The 24,388-nt window shown below is 47.6% G+C and overlaps 1 protein-coding gene across 1 annotated transcript in view; it reads right to left on the bottom strand.

The window, feature by feature from the left end:
• Positions 1-24,388, bottom strand: part of DIDO1 (death inducer-obliterator 1) — a 43,461-nt gene that overhangs the window by 17,443 nt on the left and 1,630 nt on the right. Inside the window, exons 2-7 of the mRNA XM_081097551.1 lie at positions 16,077-16,250; positions 14,823-14,935; positions 13,131-13,953; positions 12,191-12,512; positions 9,833-10,051; positions 8,053-8,266 (exon numbers count right to left, since the gene is read on the bottom strand). Of these exons, the coding sequence (XP_080953677.1) occupies positions 8,053-8,266; positions 9,833-10,051; positions 12,191-12,512; positions 13,131-13,951 (1,576 nt within the window). The 5' untranslated portion in view covers positions 13,952-13,953; positions 14,823-14,935; positions 16,077-16,250. The remainder of the gene's footprint in view (positions 1-8,052; positions 8,267-9,832; positions 10,052-12,190; positions 12,513-13,130; positions 13,954-14,822; positions 14,936-16,076; positions 16,251-24,388) is intronic.

Here is a 24,388-nt window from a genome sequence, read left to right as displayed (position 1 = left end):
TGAAATCAATAAAAATATATTTTAAAGCAGTAAATTCAGAAGAGCACTTTCACTAAGAACTCGAGTACAATTTCTTTGTAAACATGACTTTAAAAAAATCTCTTCAGGATTGGCACAGACTGCCTCCGAGCCCTGGAGGCTGTGGAAGGAGTAAGAGTCCTTTGGGGGGAGGTCACCCACAAGTGTTCATCATTCTTTTGGACAAAAGTCAATACGATGCCACTTATAAAACACAGGAAAGCTGGCAGAAATCTGTAACATGGGAAGACTTATCACTCTAATACTAAGGTGACAAGAATAGATTATGCTGATATAAACATTCTCATTTAAAACTACCAGTTGTATTTGATTACTGGTTAAGACCGTAAATCAGCGCTTTTAATCCAAACAAGAATTGTAGTCAAAAGCTCAAAACATTATCAAAACCCTTCAACTTGGAACAAAAATTTTGACACCAGTACTTTTTATTTGAGAGAGAGAGAGCATGCTGAAGTCTGGATTACATTAACCCTGCCAGGCCGGCATACCTAAGGTCTGAGGGACACGAGGAAGACAATTCTCAGACAGATGCCGCGCCCTCAGTCCCAGGGTGTGCAGCCGACCAAAGCCAGGCTGGCAGGTTTACAGACGGCCCTTGCTCCACACACATACACACAGAATGGCGGGAACGGGTGGGCCCAGTAAGCGAGCCAGGACACCGACCAGGCCCCAAGGGGCCGATGTAAAGGCGCCTCCTATAGGTGGGGTTTTTCTCAAACTACTTGTGCAGCAGTGCGCCTCTAAGACTCCCATACGTGCAAATGAGGACAGGGCTTCAATAGATGATGCTCCAGTGAACTGTCAATTTTACCCAGGGCTTAAAAATCAGCCACCAGCCAGCCACCACAGCTCCTCCCAACTTCCAGTAAATCAGGGAGGAAGTCTGGAAGCTGGTGAGACCCTTTCTCCAGATGCCACCCTCCCAGGTGTTGATGCTCCAGGGCCTAGGCAGACACCACCACCAGCTGTGGCTGCCTTGGCAGAGGGCCAGAGCCACCACCCTGAGCACTGCCCGCCTGCCGCGGCAGGTGAGGCCAGTTCAGCACTGGGCTTTCCTAAAGGCACGCAGGGACCTCACATTCCTCCCACTGGTCATGTGAGTGCAATCACCCAATTTTAGTTTGTGCAACAGCACCACCAGGACCCAAGAGCTAGGACAGTGTTAGAAGTCCCTTGTTCCTATCATCAATTGACTTTAAATCCCGTATTTTCCTCTCAAAGTCCTCACATCCCCTGCCTACCCCAGCCTAAGGTGGTCTGTGCACCAGACCCCCAAGCTTGCTGGGGCTCCAGGCCTCCGCCAGCCGCTTCTCCGCCTGCCCTGCTTGTCATTACCAGGCCTACCGTCACCAAGGCTCACCTCTAAGGCTGCAGTTCTTTGGGAACTGGGTTTCTAAATAAAGCACACTCCCAAGTCTGACAAAGTGAGACACGGGACAGGGACAAAGATAAAGCAGCCTTTCTACACATCACTTCATCAGACCGAGTCCACACACCTGAGGCGGCGGCCCTTGGGAATTCATTTTTACGTGTGGATGTGGCTGAGGTCTGCAGCGCCTTCCCCGCAGGATCACTCAAGCTCAGGTTCAGTAATGGGGACCTGGCAGGGGCAGAGGCTGGGCACTGAGGAGCCGGTGCTGCTTGAGTGTCTAAGGCACTGCCTCAGAGGGAGGTCACTGAGCACCAGGCAGGGAAGTCATCTATCGGCAGTCAGGGAGGAGCGAACTGCCGACGATGCAAACTGGGACCTGAAACCAGTTCAGTCACTGCCTTTGATAAACACACATCTGGCGGAGTATTCTAGAAGCACACGTTTCACGAACTCTAAAAGCCTGGCCCAGGTACATCCCAACACCTGAAGAGGATGCCTGACTGTGACACAGGACACCTGCATGCTGGGGCCTGGGACAAACCTTGTTGTTGGACATTATTTCACGTGACACATTTGTATTAACTTCAAAAGCTCTGGGTCTGTCTCCAGATCAGAACCTAAGATCAATACTTCTGGTCTAACTGGCCTTTTTCTCATTCAGGGAAACCCCACTGAGAGGTTACTTTTAAAACATCTCCCACACACAATTAAAATGACCTGTCACCAAGAGCGGTAACAGTGAACACACGCAATCTACTTAAAAAGTAGAGATGACTTTCCTTAACCATCATGCGAGTTCATAAAATCAGTTGCTTTAGCCTCTTGAAAGTCAAGCTTCACTATCCTTTATCTGACCTCCTAAGGGCATAAACAGGTACAACTAATTACTGGTAAAATGTCTGAAACCAGTGGACTCCAACAAGTTGGCCACCAACCTCTTCTACTTTGAAGGGACATATTAGAAACATGTAAAAACTTCCATGTAGCAACTGCTACACATGTTAGCACATGTGGCCCCTCTGAAAGCTGGATTTGGGACATTCTGGAATGACAGTGACTCCAGTGCAGTGCCGGAACATTCTCACAGTGACAGAAACTCTTTTTGAGTAGAGCTAAAATCGAATTTGCAAAACCTTCACCTAAATTCACTTCTATGTTGTGTATACCTTTATGGAAGGGCAGGGAATAATTTGATAACCAACGAGGAAGAATCCATTCTAGAAAAGCAGCACACCCCATGCTGGGGTGGCTTCAGGGGACGGCAGACACCCCCCCCCGCCCGCCCCCCCGAGCTGAACTCCCTGCTGATCTGCAGTGGCACGGCTGGCAGTATCAGCAGTGATCGCAGTGTGGGCAGAGGGGGCCCTGGGAGTGTGCCAGTCTGGGCTGTCCTGGCAGTTAAGGCGCCTTTAGCTCCCACTCTGGGGCCTGCTTCTTCCCGAGCTCCAGGTCCGGCTGACTTGGGGAGCCAGACTCCTTAGCAGCTGTAGGAGGCAGGGCTGCCCTGTGGGCCAGAACAGTTTCTACCTGCTGGCCACGTTGGTAATGGGAACGGAAGGTTGGGGAGAGGCCTAGTGTAGAACTAAGGCTGGTGTTCTCAGGGACCGGTAATCAGCAACTCTCTAATTGGCTCATTTCCCAGTAAGCATGGAGTGAGGGGCCTTGTCACACTGCAAAGGTAGGCTGTGGGGGCATTGCTGGCCTCTGGGTGGCACTGGCGGGCCTCAGTGAAGACTGGAGGACACGGGTCTCACCAGCACTGTTGCTGTCTGCCACATGGAGACTGCAGACACCCAAATGAAGTTATAGCAGGACTGCAAGTAAATATGGGGGTGCACCCAACCAGCACAGGCACAGGGCCTGGTGAAAAGCCCTCAGAGCAATTGCATAATGCTATATATACACCGCATCCTTCTCAATATGCCAATATAACCACCCGAACCCCAAAATCCCAAGAGTGTCACAATGCTGCCCGGGTGGGCCTGCTTCTTAGTGACTGGCTGTTAAGAGCCAAAGAAATGAAGTGAGCATGTGGTGTGACAGTGAGCCAACCTTATGGCAGATGCAGGAAGCAGACAGAGGCCCTGGCAGGGGTCCCCTCCCTGGAGCTGCCCACTGACTCAGCACCCTGCTCCACACCACCACCACCACCCACTGGGTCCCATATCCGCTTGCAGTCAGACTGAGGCAGCTACCACTGAGAGAGCCGTCTCTGTAACAGAGCCAGAGAGGCTCTGATGACACAGTGGAGAAAGCGTGGACGTGAACTGTTCGTGGTGACTTCAGTTCTATTTTCAGCTCAGCGGGACCCAGGTACATTAACTTTCTCACTGCAACCTGGGTTTCCTGTTACAATTCTTCCCAAATATCAAGTAATAGCAAGAAATCATTTTGCTTTTATGCATTTGCTTAAATATTTTGAGTTTTTCAGTAAGTTCTGATTTGCTTTTGTTAGAAAACACAAATTCCTAGAGAACACTTGAGTGTAAGCCACCTCCCAGCTGCTGCTCAGACGGGAGATGCTCTATCATTGGGATGTCTCTAAAGAGGTCTGAACGGCTATGGTTTGGGCCACAAATCTTTCCCAGTTGACTTATCTGATGTCATATTTGGGTGATTTACACTTAAATGGAGAGGTGCCTAGAACTCTTCAAAGAAACTTGCAAAAACCAAGTATGTATCTGGAGGTTAATGCCCTTCTTCATTTTAAGTCTCACATACAGGGTTTTGCAAATTCATGTTGGACTGACAGCATATGAAACAACTGACCCAATTATTCTTCACCACGAACACTAGAATAATGTGATCAAGGCCTCGTGGGGAGCCAGGCGTGTAATCAAGAGGACAGGCAGACAGCCTGGCGGGGTGGTGGCCTGCGGAGCGCAGCTGCCGCTTTCCTGCCATCTCAGCACTGTCACCAGGCAGCCTCCTCACGTTAATATGGCTACAGTTTAACCAATATCATCTGTGCCCAAATTGTTTACTACTTCACGAACATGATGGGGGCAGGGTCTTAGATCCTCCCTGTGAGCTCCAGGTCACAAAGGGTCACGAGTGGACGCCCAGGGCCGGCGGGTGGCCGTGCAGACGCAGCGGCTAGGCAGCAGTTACCTTGGCTCTTCCTGCCGAGCTGCTCCGGGTCCACCCGCGCAATGACAGGTGCTTTCACTTAAACAAATCAAAGCGGCAAAACTTCTTCTCCATCTTCTAAGTTTACTTCTTCAATTCTCAGAAGCTAAGAGCATAACTGTGGGCACAGCTCTGTGCCACGCACAAACATCAAGAACAGTATTTTATGATTTTATATAAATACACCCAACGACTTGTGTAGCACACTGGAAGACCTGCAGCAGCGTCTTCAGAGGGGCACTTGGGCTCTAACACTGATGATGCCACCACAGTGGCAAGCAGTATCAGATGGGCCCAAAGCTCCAAAAGGTCATAGGTCACTAAAGAGCAGGTGGAGGGAGCAGGACCCACCCTGAGCTGGAAGTTTTAGCACCCCCCTCCCCTGGGGCTCCAGCACAGCGTGCTGCTGAGGGGTTTCATCTCAAATGTTTATGTACATGAAACCTTTCCCCGATAGAAGTACCTGCGCAGTTGGGTATTTTAATGTTATAAAAGTACAACACTGTAAAATACCAAAAGAATGTCACTGACAACCAAGAAAATTGCGGCTGTATGGAGAACACTAAAAACAGCAGCGGTCAAACTAAATCCATCAGTACAAGCTTTGGTTTTTCCTCTGGGGGGTGGGGGAGAGGTAGGAGGGGAATTGGTTCATATGGACGAAGTCTGGTTTGTCCCAGCCACATTTTATTGCTACTGACAATCCTGGAAGAGACAGGTAAAAATGGCTCACGCAGCTGATAAAGACCCCCCCCCCCCCCCGTCCCCGCTTAAATATCTACAAAATATGCTTGGGTTCTAGAATCCCCTACATTTTTTATTATAGGAAACTTGTTTCCTCTGATGATTTGTGAAATATGCTCCTGGAGCCCATGCCATTAGTCACCCTCGTGAGAGTCCGTGTTCTCCATCCACTTCTCACAGCTCGTGGACGATCTGCATGGCCACACATGGACTGGACTGGGGGGAAATGCTGTATCTGGGCACCATGTTTAATAAACCATCCGGATTTGGGTGTCCTGGTTCCCTTAGGGTTTTCCATTTTAATTCTCATAGATAAACTGTAGAAATCTCGTATTTCAGTCAAAACTTGTTTAGATTCCATGTTTTAAGTCACCTATTGAGACATTTAAGGAGCCCAAAATACTAGAATACAAATACCAGAATTCCACTTCCATATTCTTTCTAATAAACCTGGGGCATTTTAGAAAAAAAAAAAAATAAGAAAAAAGAAAGGAAAAAAAAGGTTAAGCTCTCTCCATGCTTTAACAATAAGGAAGGCAAACCAATAGTGGAAATAAAGAGGAAAAAAATAAAACTGTAAAAGCACAAACATGATTTGGGGGAGAAATTAAAAAACAATTGTTTCCACAAGTACAGAAAACCTCAAAAACAATTTAAATAAAAGAAATCAATCAGGAATGAGTGTATGTTAATAGCATTACCCTGAGAGCACGCAGGACCTACTGATACTTTCGTGAGGAGGAAGCGCAAACTTCGACGTGGTTTACTGGAGGGTCCCAGACCATGTACCCCGACAGTTGTGCCTGCATCCACATCCAGGCAGCACAGAGCACCTCCAGGAGCAGCACCCTGGCTCTCTGGGCTGAAGAAGGCTCCACATGCCCAGGCCAGTGTCCCAGCATCAGGTGCACCCTGAATCTCACCATCCCAACCCAGAAAAGCCCGTTCTGAAGCCGGCCAGGGCGGCAGGTAGGGGTCCTCATGGGGCCGCCGGGTTCTGTGTGTGCTACAGCGACTGTGAAAGGATGATCTGGGTCAGAGGTAGACACAACTGCTACTCACCCCGGCTGAAGTCAGTATTTTCCAATGACCCCTTCCCAATCATTTTTTGGGAAGATGACATTTCTGGGTTAACAAAAAAAATGATCAAAAGCAACTCGAAAATATCCCCCCTGCACTCAATCAATTCTGGATATCCATCAGTTTTAACTGGCGTCAATGTGCTAGGAAGGGTTAGTCATTAGTTTGTTCCAACTTTCTGTCAACTGAAGCCCATGAAGCTTCAGGGAGGAGCTGATATGGAGAGAGGAGGTGGAGAAGAAAAGAAAACCCAGTCTGTGAGCAGAGAAATGGGCCCCTGGTGTATCTCCCCACCCCCAATTCCTTTCTTCTCTCAAGGTCACAGTGGGATTAGAGTCCAGGGAGAGAGCCATCCTGTCCTCATAACTCCGCACAGGGTGCCTCAGAGCAGCTTTCCAGCTCTAGTCAACAGATGGAAATCAGTCGCCAGGACCTTGATAGATGTGCCTGGGTTTCCTGATTCTGCTGCATCCTGTAACCTGTAACCCACTTAGAGCACAGTACACAGGACTCCAAAGTCACGGTTACCATCCGTTCACACATAAGTGATGTACGTTTTTAGGTATGCTCACAGCCTCTATAATATAAAGTGCTACTTCACAGGTGTGCTATAGTTTGTTAACTGTACTTAAAAACGTATTCCTAAAATAATAAAAAAAATCTAGTATTACTTTGCAATTTACTTAGGTATTAGGCCATTTAGTTACACATTTTCTAATTATACTAGTCCAGCGCCTACCTACAGGTATCCTCCCTCAGTGACTGTTAAAAGGTGACTAAAAGGAGAAGGCAGAAGAGCTCAATAATCTTGGGATTCAGGGCTTTTTAACCTTTCAGTGCTTTAAAAAAAGGCATAAAACAGTATAAAAAACAGCACAAAACACTGAATAAAAATAATCTTAGTAATAGAGTAAGATGTGCCCTGCAGACCAATTTAATTTTGGAGAGTTAGGCTGAAAAACAAGAAACCAAAGGTCCTCCTGCATAAGCAAATCTGGGATCTCACAGACTGACTGGCAATACCTCAACTCCTCATTTTTTGGGGGTGGGGAGGCACGACCTATAGTCCGGCGTCCAGAGAAGTCTGGAGGCCCCTGGTGGAGTCTGCTTTAGGAGACACCTCGCCCACTTACCTGAGACACACGGCGCTCGGTGTGAGACCAGGAGTGTGTTTATGGGGATATGTAATGTGTACTGAACAAGAAAAACTTCTCAGCTCAGAAATTGTACTTTAGTTGACTATCATTGCATCATCAATTTGCAGAAAGAACTCCCAACACACAAAAGAAGTGATGGCCACACGTGCTCAAGGGCAGTGTGGAAACCTGTGCAGCTAACAGAGCGGTGATAATGATGCACCTGTAGTGTGGATGGTGGTGAACTTGGAGTGCCGGGCAAGAGTACCCGCTCATTGGACTTTGTTGGCAACAATACTAAATACTTACCAGCGTCTGATAATGAAAACAGATTAGACCTCAATTGCCAGGTGCCACATTCAACACTGAGGTTTGCAGGGCTTTGTGGGAAACAGGCTAAGCATGAGCCCCTGGGGCTCCCTGGTATTTGCTTCCATCCCTGGAGGTGCAGCTTTGAGCTTGGTTACACCTCCTAGTTCTGGACAGTCCTGAATGGACAGACATCCCGAAAGACAGGGAAGGGTCCAGAAGCCACCCCTAGATGATACATACATTTATACAACAGTGACGGCCACAGGGCAGCAGTCTGTTCTGGCTTTACTGCATTGTAATTGTGGTCGCTCGCCCAGGATGGCGTGCTGCTCTCGCAAGTCGTTTCCTTCACAAGGACCTCAGTCCGAGCAGGGGCCACCACTGCCTTCTTCATGGCATTCTCTTTCTTGTCTGGAGCGGGTCTCTTGGGCACAGAAGAGACTTTAATGCCTGCCTAGATAATCAGTAAAACCCCAATCATTAAGGAGATCAAAAGTCAACCTTCATTCTCTTCCCTTCTCAATGAAGGTGAGAACATGCTTAAGGTCACTCACACTCCCACCCCACCCTGAGCCTGGGCACCACGCCTGCTCAGCACCAGGCCTCAGCAGGCCTCACCACCAGCTGAGCCCTCAACATTCCACCATAATGGCTGGGAAGGGCTTCAACTTCTGAGTGACACGAGGCCCAACACAGAATAACTGTCATCCAGCTGAGGTGTGAGGCAGCCAGGGTAACATAGAACAAGTCCCTTGAGCAGGTGGTGAAAAGAGGTAAGACCCAAGTGGGAAGGGCCTCTATGAGAGTGTGCCTGCCCACAACACTGTGGGAGAGGGCGACGCTGGGCAACAAGGCCAGGACCCACACTCCCATGCTCTCCATCAGGCATCCTGCACTGTCACTCTTACTGGACACAGCAGTTGATTCAAAATTACCAGCCTTAAAAATTAGGCCATCTAGCCCAGCTGGCATGGCTCAGTGGCTGAGTGTTCACCTATGAACCAGGAGGTCATGGTTCGATTCCCGGTCAGGGCATATGCCCGGGTTGTGGGCTCAGTCCTCAGTGTGGGGTATGCAGGAGGCAGTTGTTGATGATTCTCTCTCATCATCTGTTTCTATCCTCTCCCTCTCCCTTCCTCTCTGAAATAAAAAACAAAAACAAAAACAAATAAAAATCAGGCCATTGAGTCTTAGCAGGTGTTTCTCAGTGGTTAGAGCATCCACCTGTGAACTAAAGGGTCTCGGGTTTGATTCCCGGTCAAGGACACGTACCTGGGTTTTGGGTTTGCTCCCCTTTTCCAGTTGGGGCGCGTGCGGGGAGGCAACCAGTCGTGTCTCTCTCACATCGATGTTTTTCCCTCCCTCCCTCCCACTCTCTTTAAAAGCAATGGAAAAAATACCCTCAGGTAAGGAATTAACAAAAGTAAATAAATAAAAGTTAGGCCATCTAAACGCTAAATAAGCATTCAACTATGTCAAGAAAACACTCCATTAGGCTTGCTCAATACAAGTGCAATGGGGCCATGCCACGGCCATGCCAACCTAAGCTAACTCCAGGAGGGCATGCAAGTGGGAGTCAAGTGATTCTTGAAACACCCTGACTCTTCACAAGTCACGTGTGCCTCAAAGCCAGACCCCCTGAGAGCCAGGTCTCGCAGTGACAGTCTTGCCTCAGAGCCCGCCCCCGCCCGGCTGGCTGCCTGTGGCGCTGCTTCCCACATGGGCTCAGCGGTCACCAACAGGTCCTGGGATAGGGCTGGCTGAGGGACAGCAGCCAGCCGCCCGGGTTTGCTTTACGGGCCCGCATTAAACACTCCCTCAGCTAGAGGGCAGAGAAAAGGAAATGTGAGGATATATAATATATACTCCCTGGGAATTCTGACAACAGGAGAGGGGACGGCACCTGACTTACATCTATGCCGCTGTCCCCTACACTCTACAAACAAACCAGCGAGTCTGGAACATGAGTATACTTACGCTTTGACTCTTGCAATGGGGGTGGTGGTCTTGGTCAGCTTACCTCAACACTAGATCTGGGAAGAACGAGTGTTTCTGGCTTGGTCTTGGTCTTGGTCTTTTCTTTGGGTTTTTGTTTTGGCTCCTTCCCTGCACTCAGGAACTTCATGGTGGCAGCAGCATGTTTCAGAATGCAGTCACTGCTGCAGTAGACAGAGTCGGGCTGCGCCACGCTAGAGCACCCAGGCCCAATACACTTTGCGGCAGCAGGAGACTCTGTGACCTGCAGAACAGAACACATGACTTCAGACTTACCAATTCCAGCAGTTAAGGTATTAATTGAAAGGGTCTGATTCAATCAGGTGAAAACACCTAACAGAGAAACTGGACCTGTTAAAGAAGAGGAGACATTGCTGCTCATTCTGAAGAAAGCGGCCCTGTTGTGAGGGCCATCAGTGGCTGGCTCTGAGGGTGAGGGTGCAGGAGAGAGCCAAGATACCCAATGAGGTTTGAATCCCAGATAAACAACAAATACTTTTTTAATATAAGCATGCTACAAAACCACACAGGACACCTTTACAGACATGGAAGCTTCTGGATGTGGATCTTCACCCGCCAGGTCTGAGACCCTGGCCTCCACTGGCCCCTGGGATACAGCCTAGGACAACCCTGGGCAGAGGGCCTGGCTTAGCCATTTGTGACCCGTGGAAACTGAGCTAAGAAGTACGTGTTTTCCTGCTAAGTCTGTAGTTGTGGTGCTAGAAACCTGACGTAATCACAAGCTGAGTACGTCTGACGGTCAAGACCAAACATACAAACACATCCCTCAATGTTCTTGAGCAAAATCTATGTATCACATTAAGTACTTAAGATAATAGTTTTTCTTCCACTGAATCCAAGTTTCACTCAAGATAAAAATTAAACGTACATAGTTTCAAACACACTGACAATAAAGACATAAAATTAGGATGGCTTTCCCCACTAATTTACATTTCTGTTAACGCTTCCTAATGACTAAAGTTGTTAACGGTATCATATTTCCATTGAGTACCTGCAGTACCTCACAATAGCTATACTGAAGGCTCCAGTCCCCACTAACACAGTGCAGGATGTGAAGGCAAGAGACCCTTCGGCATGGTCATCTCACAGCCTTCTGGCCACCGGACACCTGCAGGAGGACAGGCAGGGCACAACCAGCAGTGGCGCCCTCCCACAAGCCCAGCTGGCCACACCAGGGGTGGCTGGTGAAGGGTGGCTGAGACGCAGGAAGACTGGGAGTGAAAACATGTCCTGAGCAGAGCAATCACGAGAGCCCAAGACGGCTCTCCACAGTGGAAGCTGACAATCCATGGAAAACAAGACAAAAAAATCACAGCCCTGAAGACCAGCTGGAAAGAAGGACGGAGTAAAGAGCTGTGGACAAGAATCACAGACACTGGGCTGGAGACTGTCCCTGGCTGAGGTCATTTAAATCCCTAGTAGCCAAGTGAAAGCTGCCACCACCACCCCTCAGCATCTCCAGTAAGGCAGGTTCAAGATCACTAGTTCTTGCTCTCTTGCATCTCAGCCACCAGCATGCCATCCAGACTGAGGAAGACCTGAAAACTTTGGGGCCAAGAGAGCCACAGCCACATCAGTGAGCACAGGAAGCACCCAGGAGGCCGAGGTAATGCAGGTGGCTTGCATTATCACAGGATCAATTTCGGCAAGTATCACCTAATAGGTGCAAGGCATCAGCACATAAAGAGAACCCACGCTTCTGCCCAACTGTCAACCTTAGTAAACTGCACCTTGATCAGTGAGCAGACACACAAATGCTGCCAAAAAACAAGCCAGGAGCTGCTCCTATCACTGACGTGGTGCGATCAGACTACTACAGTCTGGGGAAGGGAAGGCTCCCACAGAAAACTGTCACAGTGGAGGCCAAGTGCTTCAGGAGAGCTGAGGAGAAAACGAAGGGTGTCAGCAGAGGCTGTGTCCTGCTACCTTGAAGCCACACAGAAGGAAGTTCATTAAATGCTCACAAGTGCTTTTTTTTTGGGGGGGGGGGGGGGGCCGCAAGTTCTATCAAGATGGTGCCAGTTGAGACAAGGGCACACTCACTTCAGTAACTCCAAGACGACTGTGATTTGTTACATGAGACTCCATAAAGAACACTTCCGGAAAGATTCATTTTTAACAAGCCAGTCCATCAGTTCAGTTAAGAAAAGTGTTGAGTCAACAGTAATAGTCTATGAGCTGGACATGGAGTCCCACAGGAGCAGGAATGGGGAGGCTCACAAAGCACAAAACACAACTGCTTTCCTACCAGCCCACCCTCATCAGACATGACACTGCTTCTGGGAACCAAAAGAACCAAACTCCTGTCTTCATGTTTGTCAGCAGGAGTCAGATCATCACTGACCTAGGAGGCAATACTTACAGGCTGGAATATCTTGAGTTTTTTCTTGCCACTTGGATTTGCAGCCTTCTCAATTCTCCCCTTTATTCCTTGGTCTTCACTGGATTTCTGCTCTATGGTCCCGATACTTGTACAGTCAGTGCTGTCAGCGTCTGCAGGTCTCAGCCTCGCTTCCTGCTGGTCGGTGGTTTCTGAGTTAGGCTCGTCCTGCACCTGCAGAATGGTGCAGTTGGGGCAGATGTAATCTTCCCCGTTCCTCTCCAGGAGCCTTCCACGAGCCTCAGAAATGCCCACACAATCGCCATGAAACCATTCTTCACATCGGTCACAGCAAATCATAAACCTGAAATTGGAAAATAACCAGGAATGGAAAACAAAGAGATACACACTCAATTTTAGAAAAATTGGTTTCAACATTGTTAAAAAAAAATGCAAACGTACAGAAAAGTAGAGACAGGATAAAAAACACCATATACCCTCTCATCATTCAAGCAAGTTCACTCAATCTTGTTTTGAGTAGAGCATTTTAAGTTAACTAAAGGGTTCCTAATATCCCCCCACCCCAGCTCAGTACTGTCTCCACAAAAGAGCAACAATGCCTTTCTCCCACCTAAAGAACCAGACCACAGCTCCCTACCACCACCAGAGCAGCGCCAGCCCAGAGAGATCTCTGGGATGACAGTGGGTGGTGGGTAGTTGTGTCTTTGCCGCCTTGCACTCTGGCCACTGGCTGCACGTGGCTAGTGTGACCAAGGCAGTGAAGAGCCCCAAGTGGCCTACGGCGACCACAGTACATGTAATGTATGGCTCCAGAGTCCCTTTCTGACAATGACTTGTTCATCTTTTTCAATGCACAAGTTGCTCATTCAGCCCGGCTCTATAACCCTAAATCCCACTGCTTTTCTCACATGGATTTCCCTAAAACCCGGGGCAGCCAGCAACCTCCTTGCCCATGACCTACCTGTTGTTGTGAGGCTGACGACATATACAATACAGAGCATTGGGGTCGTACACCTCACACTCGGGCTTGTGCTTGACTGAGCTTCCAGGGTCCTCCTCTTTGACTCCTGGGGTCGTCCGCCCTTCTGACTTCCCCTCTCTGTCACTACTAGCTGCCTGTTCATCTGCCGGCTCTTGCTGGCCGGGTGGGGAGCTCTCCATGGCATCGGCCACCTCCACGTCCACGGCTTCTGCTGGGCCCTCTTCCCGACGCTTCTTTCTCAGGCGACTCTGGACTACCCTCAGGGCCCTATTAGCTGGCTCCTGTTCACGCTTTCTTCGTAGGCGATTCTGAAGTTCTTTCAAGGTCAACCCATCGCTATCACTATCGGAGGTGTCGTCCTCACCATCATCTCCTTTGGTCTTTGCAGATGAGGCTGGTCGTCCCTTACTGCCTGTGGGGCCAACCTTGGGCCCACTCTTACTGTCAGAGGAGCTCTCGACGCTCCCCTCAGAAGCGGTTTCGACATCTGTGACTGGGCAAGAGGTTGACTCACTGGGGTCCTCAGGGGAGATAGGCACCGTCTTCCTCCCTCTGCGCCGGACTGTTGTGAGAAACTCCTCCACCCTCTCAGTCCGCTTTGGCTGCCGCCCACTGCGTCGCAAGGAAAGGCTCTGCTGCTGCTGGGGCTGCTGATCCACAGAGTCTAACTCCGTGTCCCCAGCGCCCTCCCGTTTAGCAATGGTGGTCCTTCGAAACCCCCACGTTTTCCTAAACTCTTTACTGGTGGGTTTGATGACCTTGGGGGCTTCCTCATGGCTCAGGTCACCTTTCTCATCCATACCTAATGGGGAAATGCAACCAAACCACAACCAACATTAATAAGGCCACATTCCTTGGCGCGTGAGCAGGGAGGCCCTGGGCTAGAGGAGCATGGCCTTCACCCCACAGGAGGGAGACACCCACAGGACCACACAGGAAGGAACAGCTTCCTACCCATGGACAGTGAAGGTGGACATTAAAACAAGTAAAAAAATGTCATTGTGACCAGTGCTTCTTCAAGTGTGAGGCCATGTCATAATTTGAGGCGATTTTTGAAAAAAATCCTAGTTGTTATACATCTAATATTACAAAGAAAAACAGCTAGCAAATCTGTAACTTTGCCATTTAACTGGTGAGGACCAGGTCTTATAAAACAGGTAGCGGGGAAATGTCAACTGAGCCACAGTCCCGGGCAGCAAGGACATGACCAGAACAGTGTTTGCTGCGATGAGAGGTGGCTGCCATTGCCCTCCCTGAGTCAGGCGGACTCTGCCTGCAGGGCACAGTGGACGGGACGCTGTGCCAGTCCCGGGCCCAGTAGGTGAGAATACTGGCTGCTCCTGTCCTGGGCTTTGGAGCCCTGAGCAGTCACATAAGAAGTCCGACCACCTGTCTGGAGAGACCCCATAGAGAGGGTGTGTGCTGGACCTGCACCACAGCCCAGCTGAGCTCTGACTTAGTAGCTACAAAAGTACGAGTTCTAGGGTTAGCTGTTACGTAACAGATGACTAGGACACATAGGAAATACTGAACCTTGGCTACTTTGAATGTGTGTTTCTTTTCCCTATTCTTCCTTTTCCCTTTCCTTATAATACGATTACTGAAGGGTCATGCTTGTGAAAACGTTACTCCTATTTGAAAATAATAAAACCCAAAGAACACAGTATGTACCTTAAGAATTATTTTCCGAGCTGTCCAGGCTTCAGTCACATGTAAATGCTAGTGATGACTCAGACTTTACACCATGTTCCATCCTAGGGGAAGGACTGGTATAGAATGAAGACCTTCAAAACATAAAATACACAAAACTCAATATGCAACCTGACTCCTTTCTATTCCCACTAAATGCTGTCACCCCATTTCCCATCCAGCTCCGCACACCCTTCACCCTAGAACCTGGCCTCATGCTCCCAACCACTCAGAAGCTTGCAGGAGTGGCTGTGTCATTAGCATGTGTGCCACGGAGGACCACACCACTTCTTTAGTCACAGCCGAACTAAAGTGAGGTCCTTATGGAGCTTCCAACACAGAGTGCTCTGGCTGGTGACCTTGAGCAGTCACGTGAACTGCCTGCATCCCGGAGGCAATGCTGACCTCATAATGCTGTGAGCTCCAATGTGAGAAGCAGCACTCACGCTCCCAAGAACAGGGCCGTGATCCTTCCGTGTACGTGTGAGAGCTGTTACTAACCACACTAGTTATAACCGTTTGCCCATCTGGCCTAGAAATCTGACTCCTTTGGGTAAGTGTTCTCCTCTTGCAAATCTACTTGTAGCAAACCTAAGGGCCACCTTAAAAGAGGATCAAGCCCTTATTTCATACACCATTCTCAATTCCTACCCAAGGCAAAGTGTGAGGGGCCTGAACCAGCCTTTGGCCACAAGCAGTGCAGGGAGCCACAGTCCCTCCATTTCAGAGGGTCTGGGACTGAGCCTATGAAGCTACCGCAGGGCTGGGGAAGGAGCCCGATCCCCACGGCAGGAGGAAATCTCCTCTGCAGGTACATTTCACCACAGAGAGAACGCATGACGTCAAGTTCTATGCACTAATAAAATAACCAATGGGAAAATAATTGCTCTGAATAAAATTGTTATTTTTTCCAGTTTGAGCTAATTGTTTTGTGTGTGTGTGTGTGTGTGTGAATAGTCTTTTACATTTTTATAAGCTGAATGTGGGCACCAAAACACCTAAGTTATCTTTTTCAGTTGAATGCACACAAAAGTTTAGAAAAGGTGAAAAGAACAATTCTAAGCATCATTCCATATTCACCTAAAAACTTTTCAGCTAAAGTTTAGAATGTTTCAAACATATATGAATGTTACATTGCATGACCTTCTTTACATATAATGCCACTTTAGAAATAGAAAACACAACTCAAAACTTTTAAGGTTTTGCTGTTGACATTTAACACTGATGATACGTTACCCGCCAGACACTGAACACTGGGACGCCTCCAGAAGTCCTGAATTCAAAAACCCAGCCTGACCGTTGCAAGCACTTGGTCTAAGCAAACAGCCAGGCCTCAAACACTGCTGCCGCCAGTCACTGCTCACTGACGACTACACAGATTACCGTGAGACCATTCACACGAGTGAGCTCCTAAAAGAAAGAAGATGGTTTATAAGTCTTAACTACATTAAATTTTTTTTTAAAAAAACAAGCCCCCCCCCCCCCCCCAACACACACAGTTCCCTTCCTTCAAGGACTTCTAGAGAAAATACTGTGACCACATTGGGACCAGACAAGGGTGGAGGGTGGAGCTGGCTATAAGAGAAAACAGGCCCTGGTGGGGTGGGGTGGTGGGTTCCACAACCAGTAATCAGGTGTCAGCTAATACCCAATCAATCCTAGTTCTCAATAAAACCCAACAGAGAGAGAAACAAACAAAACATGAAAAGGCTGAACAACAAAATTAAATAATTATTTAAAAATCCTTAATTCTAGCCCTGACCAGTTTGGCTCAGTGGATAGAGCGTTGGCCTGCGGACTCAAGGGTCCCAGGTTCGATTCCAGTCAAGGTCATGTACCTGGGTTGCGGGCACATCCCCAGTAGGGGATGTGCAGGAGGCAGCTGATCCGATGTTTCTCTCTCATCGATGTTTCTAACTCTCTATCCCTCTCCTTTCCTCTCTGTAAAAAATCAGTAAGATATATTTTTAAAAATCCTTAATTCTACATCTACACCATCATTTTAGTTAAAAAACCTGAGAAAGACTTTATAATCGAGCATCAGAGTGGTACAGGTCATGTATTATATTAAAAACATCTCTCTTCCTACACCCTCTTTTGAATGAACAAAGAAACGGCCTCACTTGGTCTCAGCCCCACTAAACGCGCCTCAGTTCCCTGAGGGACCCTAAGTATTACCTTTGACACATTTCACAGTCTCACCCCAACCAAGGGGACCCACCTCACCTCTTTCCTCCTAGCCTCACTCCAACTGTCTCTTGTAACTGTGGTCTCCTTAGTGACTCAGAACAAAGACAAACATTCTGATGCCCCTCCTTTTAAAGCAACAGTGACCATTTCACCCCATTAGCAAAACAGGTCACCACAGCCACCAAATCTCTTAAATGTTGTGGCAAATCGGTCTCAAAATGAGACTACAATGGTTCAGAAACTTTACTTTTCAGAAGAAACTGGAAATAAACCTTACTTTTATATTTCAAAACCCAAGAACAAAATTTAAGATGTTCTCAGGAATGAAAATGTTTTTAATTTATGTTACTCTGAAAGACCAACATATATCTGGATTTGACTTAAGTGTTGAAAAATTCATCAGAAAAGAAAAAATCAAATATTTCTATGCTATGGAGTGGAATGAGATAAACTCTATTCAGAACACACGACATTTTAGACAATTTGGTTCATTTATCTGGACTTTTTTATATTTCATATTTACATCTATAGTCAAGTGCTAAGTTCCTAACACAATTGTGTGTAACCCTTTACACCACGCAAAGAAAACAGGTCATAAACTTTCATTCACATCATCGTAATACAACTTTCCCAAAGGAAAAAATGTGGGCATTCCTGAAACAGTGAGGGAGGCGGGGAACCCATCATAGGCGCAAGTTTTGTTCTTAGCTGAAGACTGCTCCCTTCCCTGCTAAGCTCAGGTAGGCATAATTCTTTGACACCTTAGGTTTAAAAACCTCAGCTGCTATCCACCAGGAGCCTGTGTACCTACAGGGCAACCCCAATGGCTAAATGGGATCCAGGAACAAGATCTGCCGCTATCAAGGTCCTTGAAAGGCAACTCTCCAACTTTTTGGTCCCAAGGCCTCTCCACACTCTTAAAAACTGAAAACCCCAAAGAGCTTTTGTTTATGTGAAATACACTGTTATTTCCAAAATTAAAACAAGAAACTTTCCAGGTAATTGTGGGTGTTCTTTGCTACCCCCATACCAAGCCTAGACAAGCAGTAGTGTCATAAACATTAGTTGCAACACAGAAACAGAAACCATATGGTCATCTGGATCACCAACTCACGCAAGTCCAAATGCAGCATGGTCCATCAGATGACACGGAGAACACACACGTGCTAGTAATATTGGCACCTGTCTCGTCAAACAGCTTTAATCACTGGGAAGCCATCAAGCTCACAATGGCAGATAGAAGCTTTTCAAGATTCTAACCCTCATTTGAAACCTGGAATTTTATCGTTAGGAACAAACATGTCAGTTCTTTCCTTAAGACTCACATTCTTCATCTTCAAGAAAATGCCCACCAAATGCCAGTCTGAAAACTTGCTGCCTGTCAGTAGTCCTTTCAAGTACAAATGGCTCAGGTGCCAAAAGGCCCAGGGGCACCTCCTGGAGACAGTCTCCCTTCCCATCTGGGGTGGAGGAGAGGTGCTACTGCATCCTCGCCACTTCGTCACAGGGAGTGGTAGGAAGATGTACACTATCGGCTGAGATTTAATAAAATAGTCTTTATTGCTTCACCAAAGACAGTAAGGGAGACTGGCACATTAAAAAAATTTTTTTTATTGATTTCAGAGAGGAAGTGAGAAGGGGAGAGATAGAAACATCAATGATGAGAATCATTGATCGGCTGCCTCCTGCACATCCCCCCCACTGGGGATTGAGCCCGCAGCTAGGGCATGTGTCCTGACGGGGAATTGAACCATGACCTCCTGGTTCATAGGTCAGCGCATAAACACCAAGCCACGCTGGCTGGGCAGGCTGGCACATTTTAAGTGGCTGGTGCAGAGGTGGAGAGCACACTATAGGGTTTGATGTCAGCAATCGAATTTGCTTCGGCACCACGACCAGTTAACTCAGCAAAGAAGGCAAAAAATGTCTACTGTCACAGTGGAGAGTTTTTACCTCTTAATCCCCAGAAGGGTTTGGAGACGCTCAGGGACACACTGAGGACAGGCTCCTGTGACAAGGTATTTCTATCCGTGTAAGAACACACCGCGCCCGTGCACAGCACTAACAGACGTGGGCTTCATTACCAGAAGGGACCCAACACTGCCTTCCACCAAACCTGTTCTAAAACAACCCTCACTCTGCCCTCCATTCTCCCTCTGTCAGGCTGTCAGAAGTGACTTTCTTAAAATCAAAGGCAAAAAGCCAGGTTGGTGTGGCTCAGGGGCTGACTGTTGACCTATGAACCAGAAGGTCAAGGTTCGATTCCTGGTCAGGGCACATGCCCAGGTTGCAGGCAATGCCCTGGTGAGGACATGCAGGAGGCGGCCAATCAATGATTCTCTTTTCATCATTGATGTTTCTCTCTCCCTCCCTTCTCCCTTCCTCTCTGAAATCAATAAAAATACCCCCCAAAAAGTATAAAAAACAAAAAGGATAAATACCTTTCTAAGATGTTATGTGTTACTTACAAAACAAATACAAATGTCAGTGGTGTGACTGTGACCATGGTGGAGCTGAAGGCCGACCCCAGGACCACAGAGCACGCTGGAGGCCTGTTTCGAGTGGTGCAGTGCTATACAGTGAAGAGACTCATGTCCCTAAGTTACTTTACAATATGCTGCCCAACCACGATGTGGATCCTACTCTCACAGCATGACAACCACTTCTTATCAAAGAGACCACCCAGTGCTGACCTGTCCCACCTGGTGGTTAAACCATGTTTGCCCACACCTCACATCCCCAGAACAACATTCACAACTAACCATTTAAATTCTGAAACAATTCTGATCTGCCAGTCAGAAACTACATCCAAAGCTACAACATAACCTCGCCATTATGGACTCTGGTGACGCAGACTTTTTAATTCTGAGTCACACAATTCAGTTTCTATTAATGGGGTGGTCACTAATGAGAATATACCCAGAAATTCCAACCACGCAGGATGTCCCGAGTGTGTGCCATTTTTCAAGCATTGATGGTAGCCACCCTCATCTACTCCATAGGTCCGCAGTCACAAACACTCGCTGTTCATCCACAGAACATGAGCATACCCTTGGGGCACGCGCAGGAGGCGACAAGTGGATATGTCTTTCTCAAATTGATGTCTCCCCCGCCCCCCCCCCCCGCCCAAATGCAATGGAAAAGCAAATACGTGGGTGAGGATTAACTAACAATCAATCAATCAATTCCCAGTTATCCCTGTTGGGCACTTCAAGGACTCCTTTCCCTGAGTATCCCAAGTCCTGTAGCTATTAATTAAGAATCCAGGACCTGCACAGCTAGCGTGACTCAGTGATTAAGCATCGACCTATGAACCAGGTCATGGTTTTATACCTGGTCAGGGCACGTGCCCGGGGTTGTGGGCTCAATCCCCAGTGTAGGGTGTGCAGAGGCAGCCAATCAATAATTCTCTCTCATCAGTGATGCTTCTCTCTCTCTCCCCCTTCCTCCCTTTCTGAAATCAATAATAAAAAAAAAGAATAAATGCACACACACAAAGAATCCAGGACCCCCCACAAATGGCCACTCTACTGCTTTTATATCCACACTTTCTGTTTGGGCCCCAATTACATCTGTGCTGGACTTACTTCTGGCACCTCTTGGGTGCACTGCTACAAGATCCCAGTGCCCTGCTGGAGTCTCCTGGGGTCATCCGCAGTCCCCCATACAGGCCACTCTCAACCCATTTTCACTGCAGCAAGTGGTGTTGTTACAGAGGCTGTGTATAATTAAAGGATGTCCTACAACAAATGCCAAGTGCCATTTAACATACAAAACCAAGGGCCTCTCCCATTCAGGCATCTCACCTGCAAGGCAGAGTGCCCTACAGCTAAAGGCAGTCTTCCTCCGTCCCCCCCCCCTCCCCTCCAGCAGGCACCCTGGCCTCACTTCAGGCAGTCCACTGGGAGGCGGAGGGGAGGTATGCCCCGAAACACTTTCACCCATGACCACAAACCAACCTTTTTCCAAAAAGCAAGTAATGTGGTTGCAAGTAAAATGCAAAGACATTGCCTGTCTTCCTAAAAGTAATTCATCACCCCTCCCATGTTAAAGTCGGGAGTCAACTATTTCTTAAAACTTGCACTTCTCAAAAGTAAGCACTCCTAACCATTATCTAGATTCTAGAGCAAAGGTTCTCAGTGTGGTCTGTAGGCTTTTCGAGGTCTCCAAGGTAAAACTATTTACACAACATTAAGACATTGTTTCCGTTTTCATGGGTCACTCTCAGTATTCTAGAAGCAAATGTGAAAGTCAAACTGCTGCCAGTTAAGCCAGAGATAAGAGAGAGAAAAAAGGTAAAACAATGCCACCTTTCTCTTTAAGTTGGTTTTGTCTTGGAAAATAGTTTCAGTAAAATGTTATTCATGTTAATATGCAAGGGTTTATTGTTTTACAATAAGTAAATGCCTCTATTGGAAATGCCAAAGACGGTAAATATCAACAGACACAACTTAAACAAAAGCTCTCCTGGGTCCCAATAATTTTAGGTGTGTCAGGTCCTGACTTCAAACCCTCTGGGAATGGCTGACAGAGCACAGACTTGACTCTCGGGGGAACCCTAAGGGCTGCTGCCTTTTGGACCACAAGCAACCCAGTGACCTTCCAGCCAGGAGGACTGCAAGGCAGGGACAGCACCACTTCAGCAGTGGACTTTTGTGGAGACTCCCGCCTTCCCTAAACCAGCTTCACATGACTGCCGAGAAGGGGCTGATTCCAGTTAGGAGACTGCAGCGCTCACACTGACTGCCCCTAAGTTCAGAGAAGGTGGCTGGAGAAACAAAAGCCTATACTCAGGCCTGTGTCTCCTGAGCAGAGCTGCATCCCATACAGGTCTTAGGGCAGAAATGATGCTTAGAGATGTTGGAGACAAGTTAAGAATTACTGTGTATTTCAGCTGGAATCTTCCTTTCCTTCCCCAAGATTAGCAGAGGCCAGTGTCTGGTTTTGGTTTTGGGGTAGTGCAGTGGTTGGCAAACTCATTAGTCAACAGAGCCAAATATCAACAGTACAACGACTGAAATTTCTTTAGAGAGCCAAATTTTTTAAACTTAAACTATATAGGTAGGTACATTGTTATTAACTTAATTAGGGTACTCCTAAGCTGGCCTTTGCTAAAAAAACGCACTCAATCTGATTGAGGTACGTTCGCTGAGGTCGACCCCTTCCAACTCTCCCATCCACACTCGTCTTGTATACTTTTCAGATAGACGAATGTGGATGGGAGAGTTGGAAGGGGTCGACCTCAGCAAACGTACCTCAAACCAATGTATCTCCCCGCGCTGCGTATCCCGCGGCCCGCCTGCGCTGCGTCTCCCCTCCCCCGACCGACCTACACCCCCCACTTCTTCTTTCCAATCGCACTGTACGTGTGCGCCTGCACGTGGTATTTTGTGGAAGAGCCACACTCAAGAGGCCAAAGAGCCACATGTGGCTCGCGATCCGTGGTTTGCTGACCACTGGGGTAGTGGGAAAGTTCTAAGCTTAAATTAAGGTGTTAAAGAATAAATAACAGGATTTTGTGTCAATTTTCATGGACCCACACAGAGCTTATCTCAATGCTGCACGGGCAGAGAGGCATGCCCAGGAAGGCTGTCTTACAATCAGAGGGAAAACTTCAGATTACAATCAACAAACCCCAAGAGTCCAAGGCTAGCATCTACCTAGCCCTGTCTCTCTATGGGGTGTGGGGTGGCACCTCAGGGGGACCACTCACCATTCTTGATCCTGACAAAGGCAGCCAGCAGTGCCCTCCCCTACTGACCGCAACATGACACCCCTCCATTGACAAGTGGGCTAAGTCCTTGATAAGCAGATTGGGGGCTGGGGCTCAATGGCTTTTACATCAGGATGTCTCTGGCTGCAAACTTAACAGTAAGTTACCTCTCTCTGGGCTGCACTTTCCTGCCTGGGAAATGGGGGACAATTGTGACCTCACAGTTTCCTAAAAAGTTATCTGAAATTATACAAAGTCAAGACTGGTCAGGGCTCACAGCAGGCAAACATGCAATGAATGATGGAAGTCACCTATTAAAATGACAATGTCAGGCCCAAATGGCGTAGCTCAGTGGTGTTTTTGCTTTCTTTTTTTTAAAAAATATTGCTTTAATTTTCTATATGTGTATTTATCTTTATAACCCAAATCATAGTAAAGCTATCTTTATATTGGAAAAAAGCCCCCGTTTACAGACAAGTGTCTGTATCAGCATATGAAAAACAAAACCACAGCATCGAAGTTTGATACCCAAAGAGAGAAATATCTGCCTCATAAATTACACACAAGGTAACCACCACCTGCTGAAGTATACTTTATAGTCATGGTTACAGGCATTCTTATTACAATACATACAATTACCTATTCAACTTCATGTAACAATTTACTCAAAAAATAAAACGAGGCCTAAGCAAGAGCCACTACTCTGCAAATCAGGTGGGCACTGGACCAAGTGAACTCGATTCAATGGTTTCTAGCCCCTTCCTTCCCGACTGATGCCTTTCCATTAGTTGTCAATCACAGACCTCTGTGATGGAATTAGCAAGGTCACTGAACGCTGGCCATAAAAAGGATAACATTATATTTCCATACACTGTAAGTGACCTCACCACTTAAGTAAAGAAAATGCAAAAGTCAAACTGTAGGGAAAAGCTTTCTTAGTGGCCTTGCTGAGTCTAAGAGGGGTATGAGAAATCAGACCTCTAAGGGGACACAGTGCCACCCTTCAGGGACCTAAGGACAACAGAGAGCTGGCCTGCGAACACAATCTTTGCTCTGTTAAGAGTCAAATGAAGTCACTTGGTATCATGGGACAGACATCTGAAGAAAAATCAGGTCCTGGAACATCTTGCCAACATGTACTAGAAAGAACCAGTCCCTGGGCTACAGGGATGGAACTCCTAGGAAATTAGGCACCCCCTAGTACTTACAGTATCAACAGCAGGACCCACAAGCTGCACTGGGAGCCAAAGTGCCCACTCCAAAGCCCTCTCCCCACGTAAAAGCAAGCCCATGAACCAAGGCCCACCTGCAGCACCAAGTGTGCCCATCTCTAAGTCCCAGGGACACGTCTGCAACAAGCCATTGCGATGCTCACAGCACAGATGCTCACAGCCACCCTTTGCCAGGAAAGAAATTGGTAACCATGGGTACCAGCAAACAGTAAGGAAGAAAGAGGAGCAGCCAATTATACAACTTTTTACTTGTGTCCCTTTTTCTTATGAGAACAGAACTCACTTTGCTTGAAATAGCTTACATTTAATCAAATAGTAAAATAAGGAAAGGCTCTTGGAAAATCGGAAGTAAACAAAAGATACGTTATTCCTAAACTCATGGAGAATACAGGTAAGCAGAAAACGGTGCTGAG

Source organism: Myotis nattereri (assembly GCF_964212035.1).
Source record: "Myotis nattereri genome assembly, chromosome: 8".
Classification (NCBI taxonomy): domain Eukaryota; kingdom Metazoa; phylum Chordata; class Mammalia; order Chiroptera; family Vespertilionidae; genus Myotis; species Myotis nattereri.
This window is presented reverse-complemented; position numbering and strand designations above follow the sequence as displayed.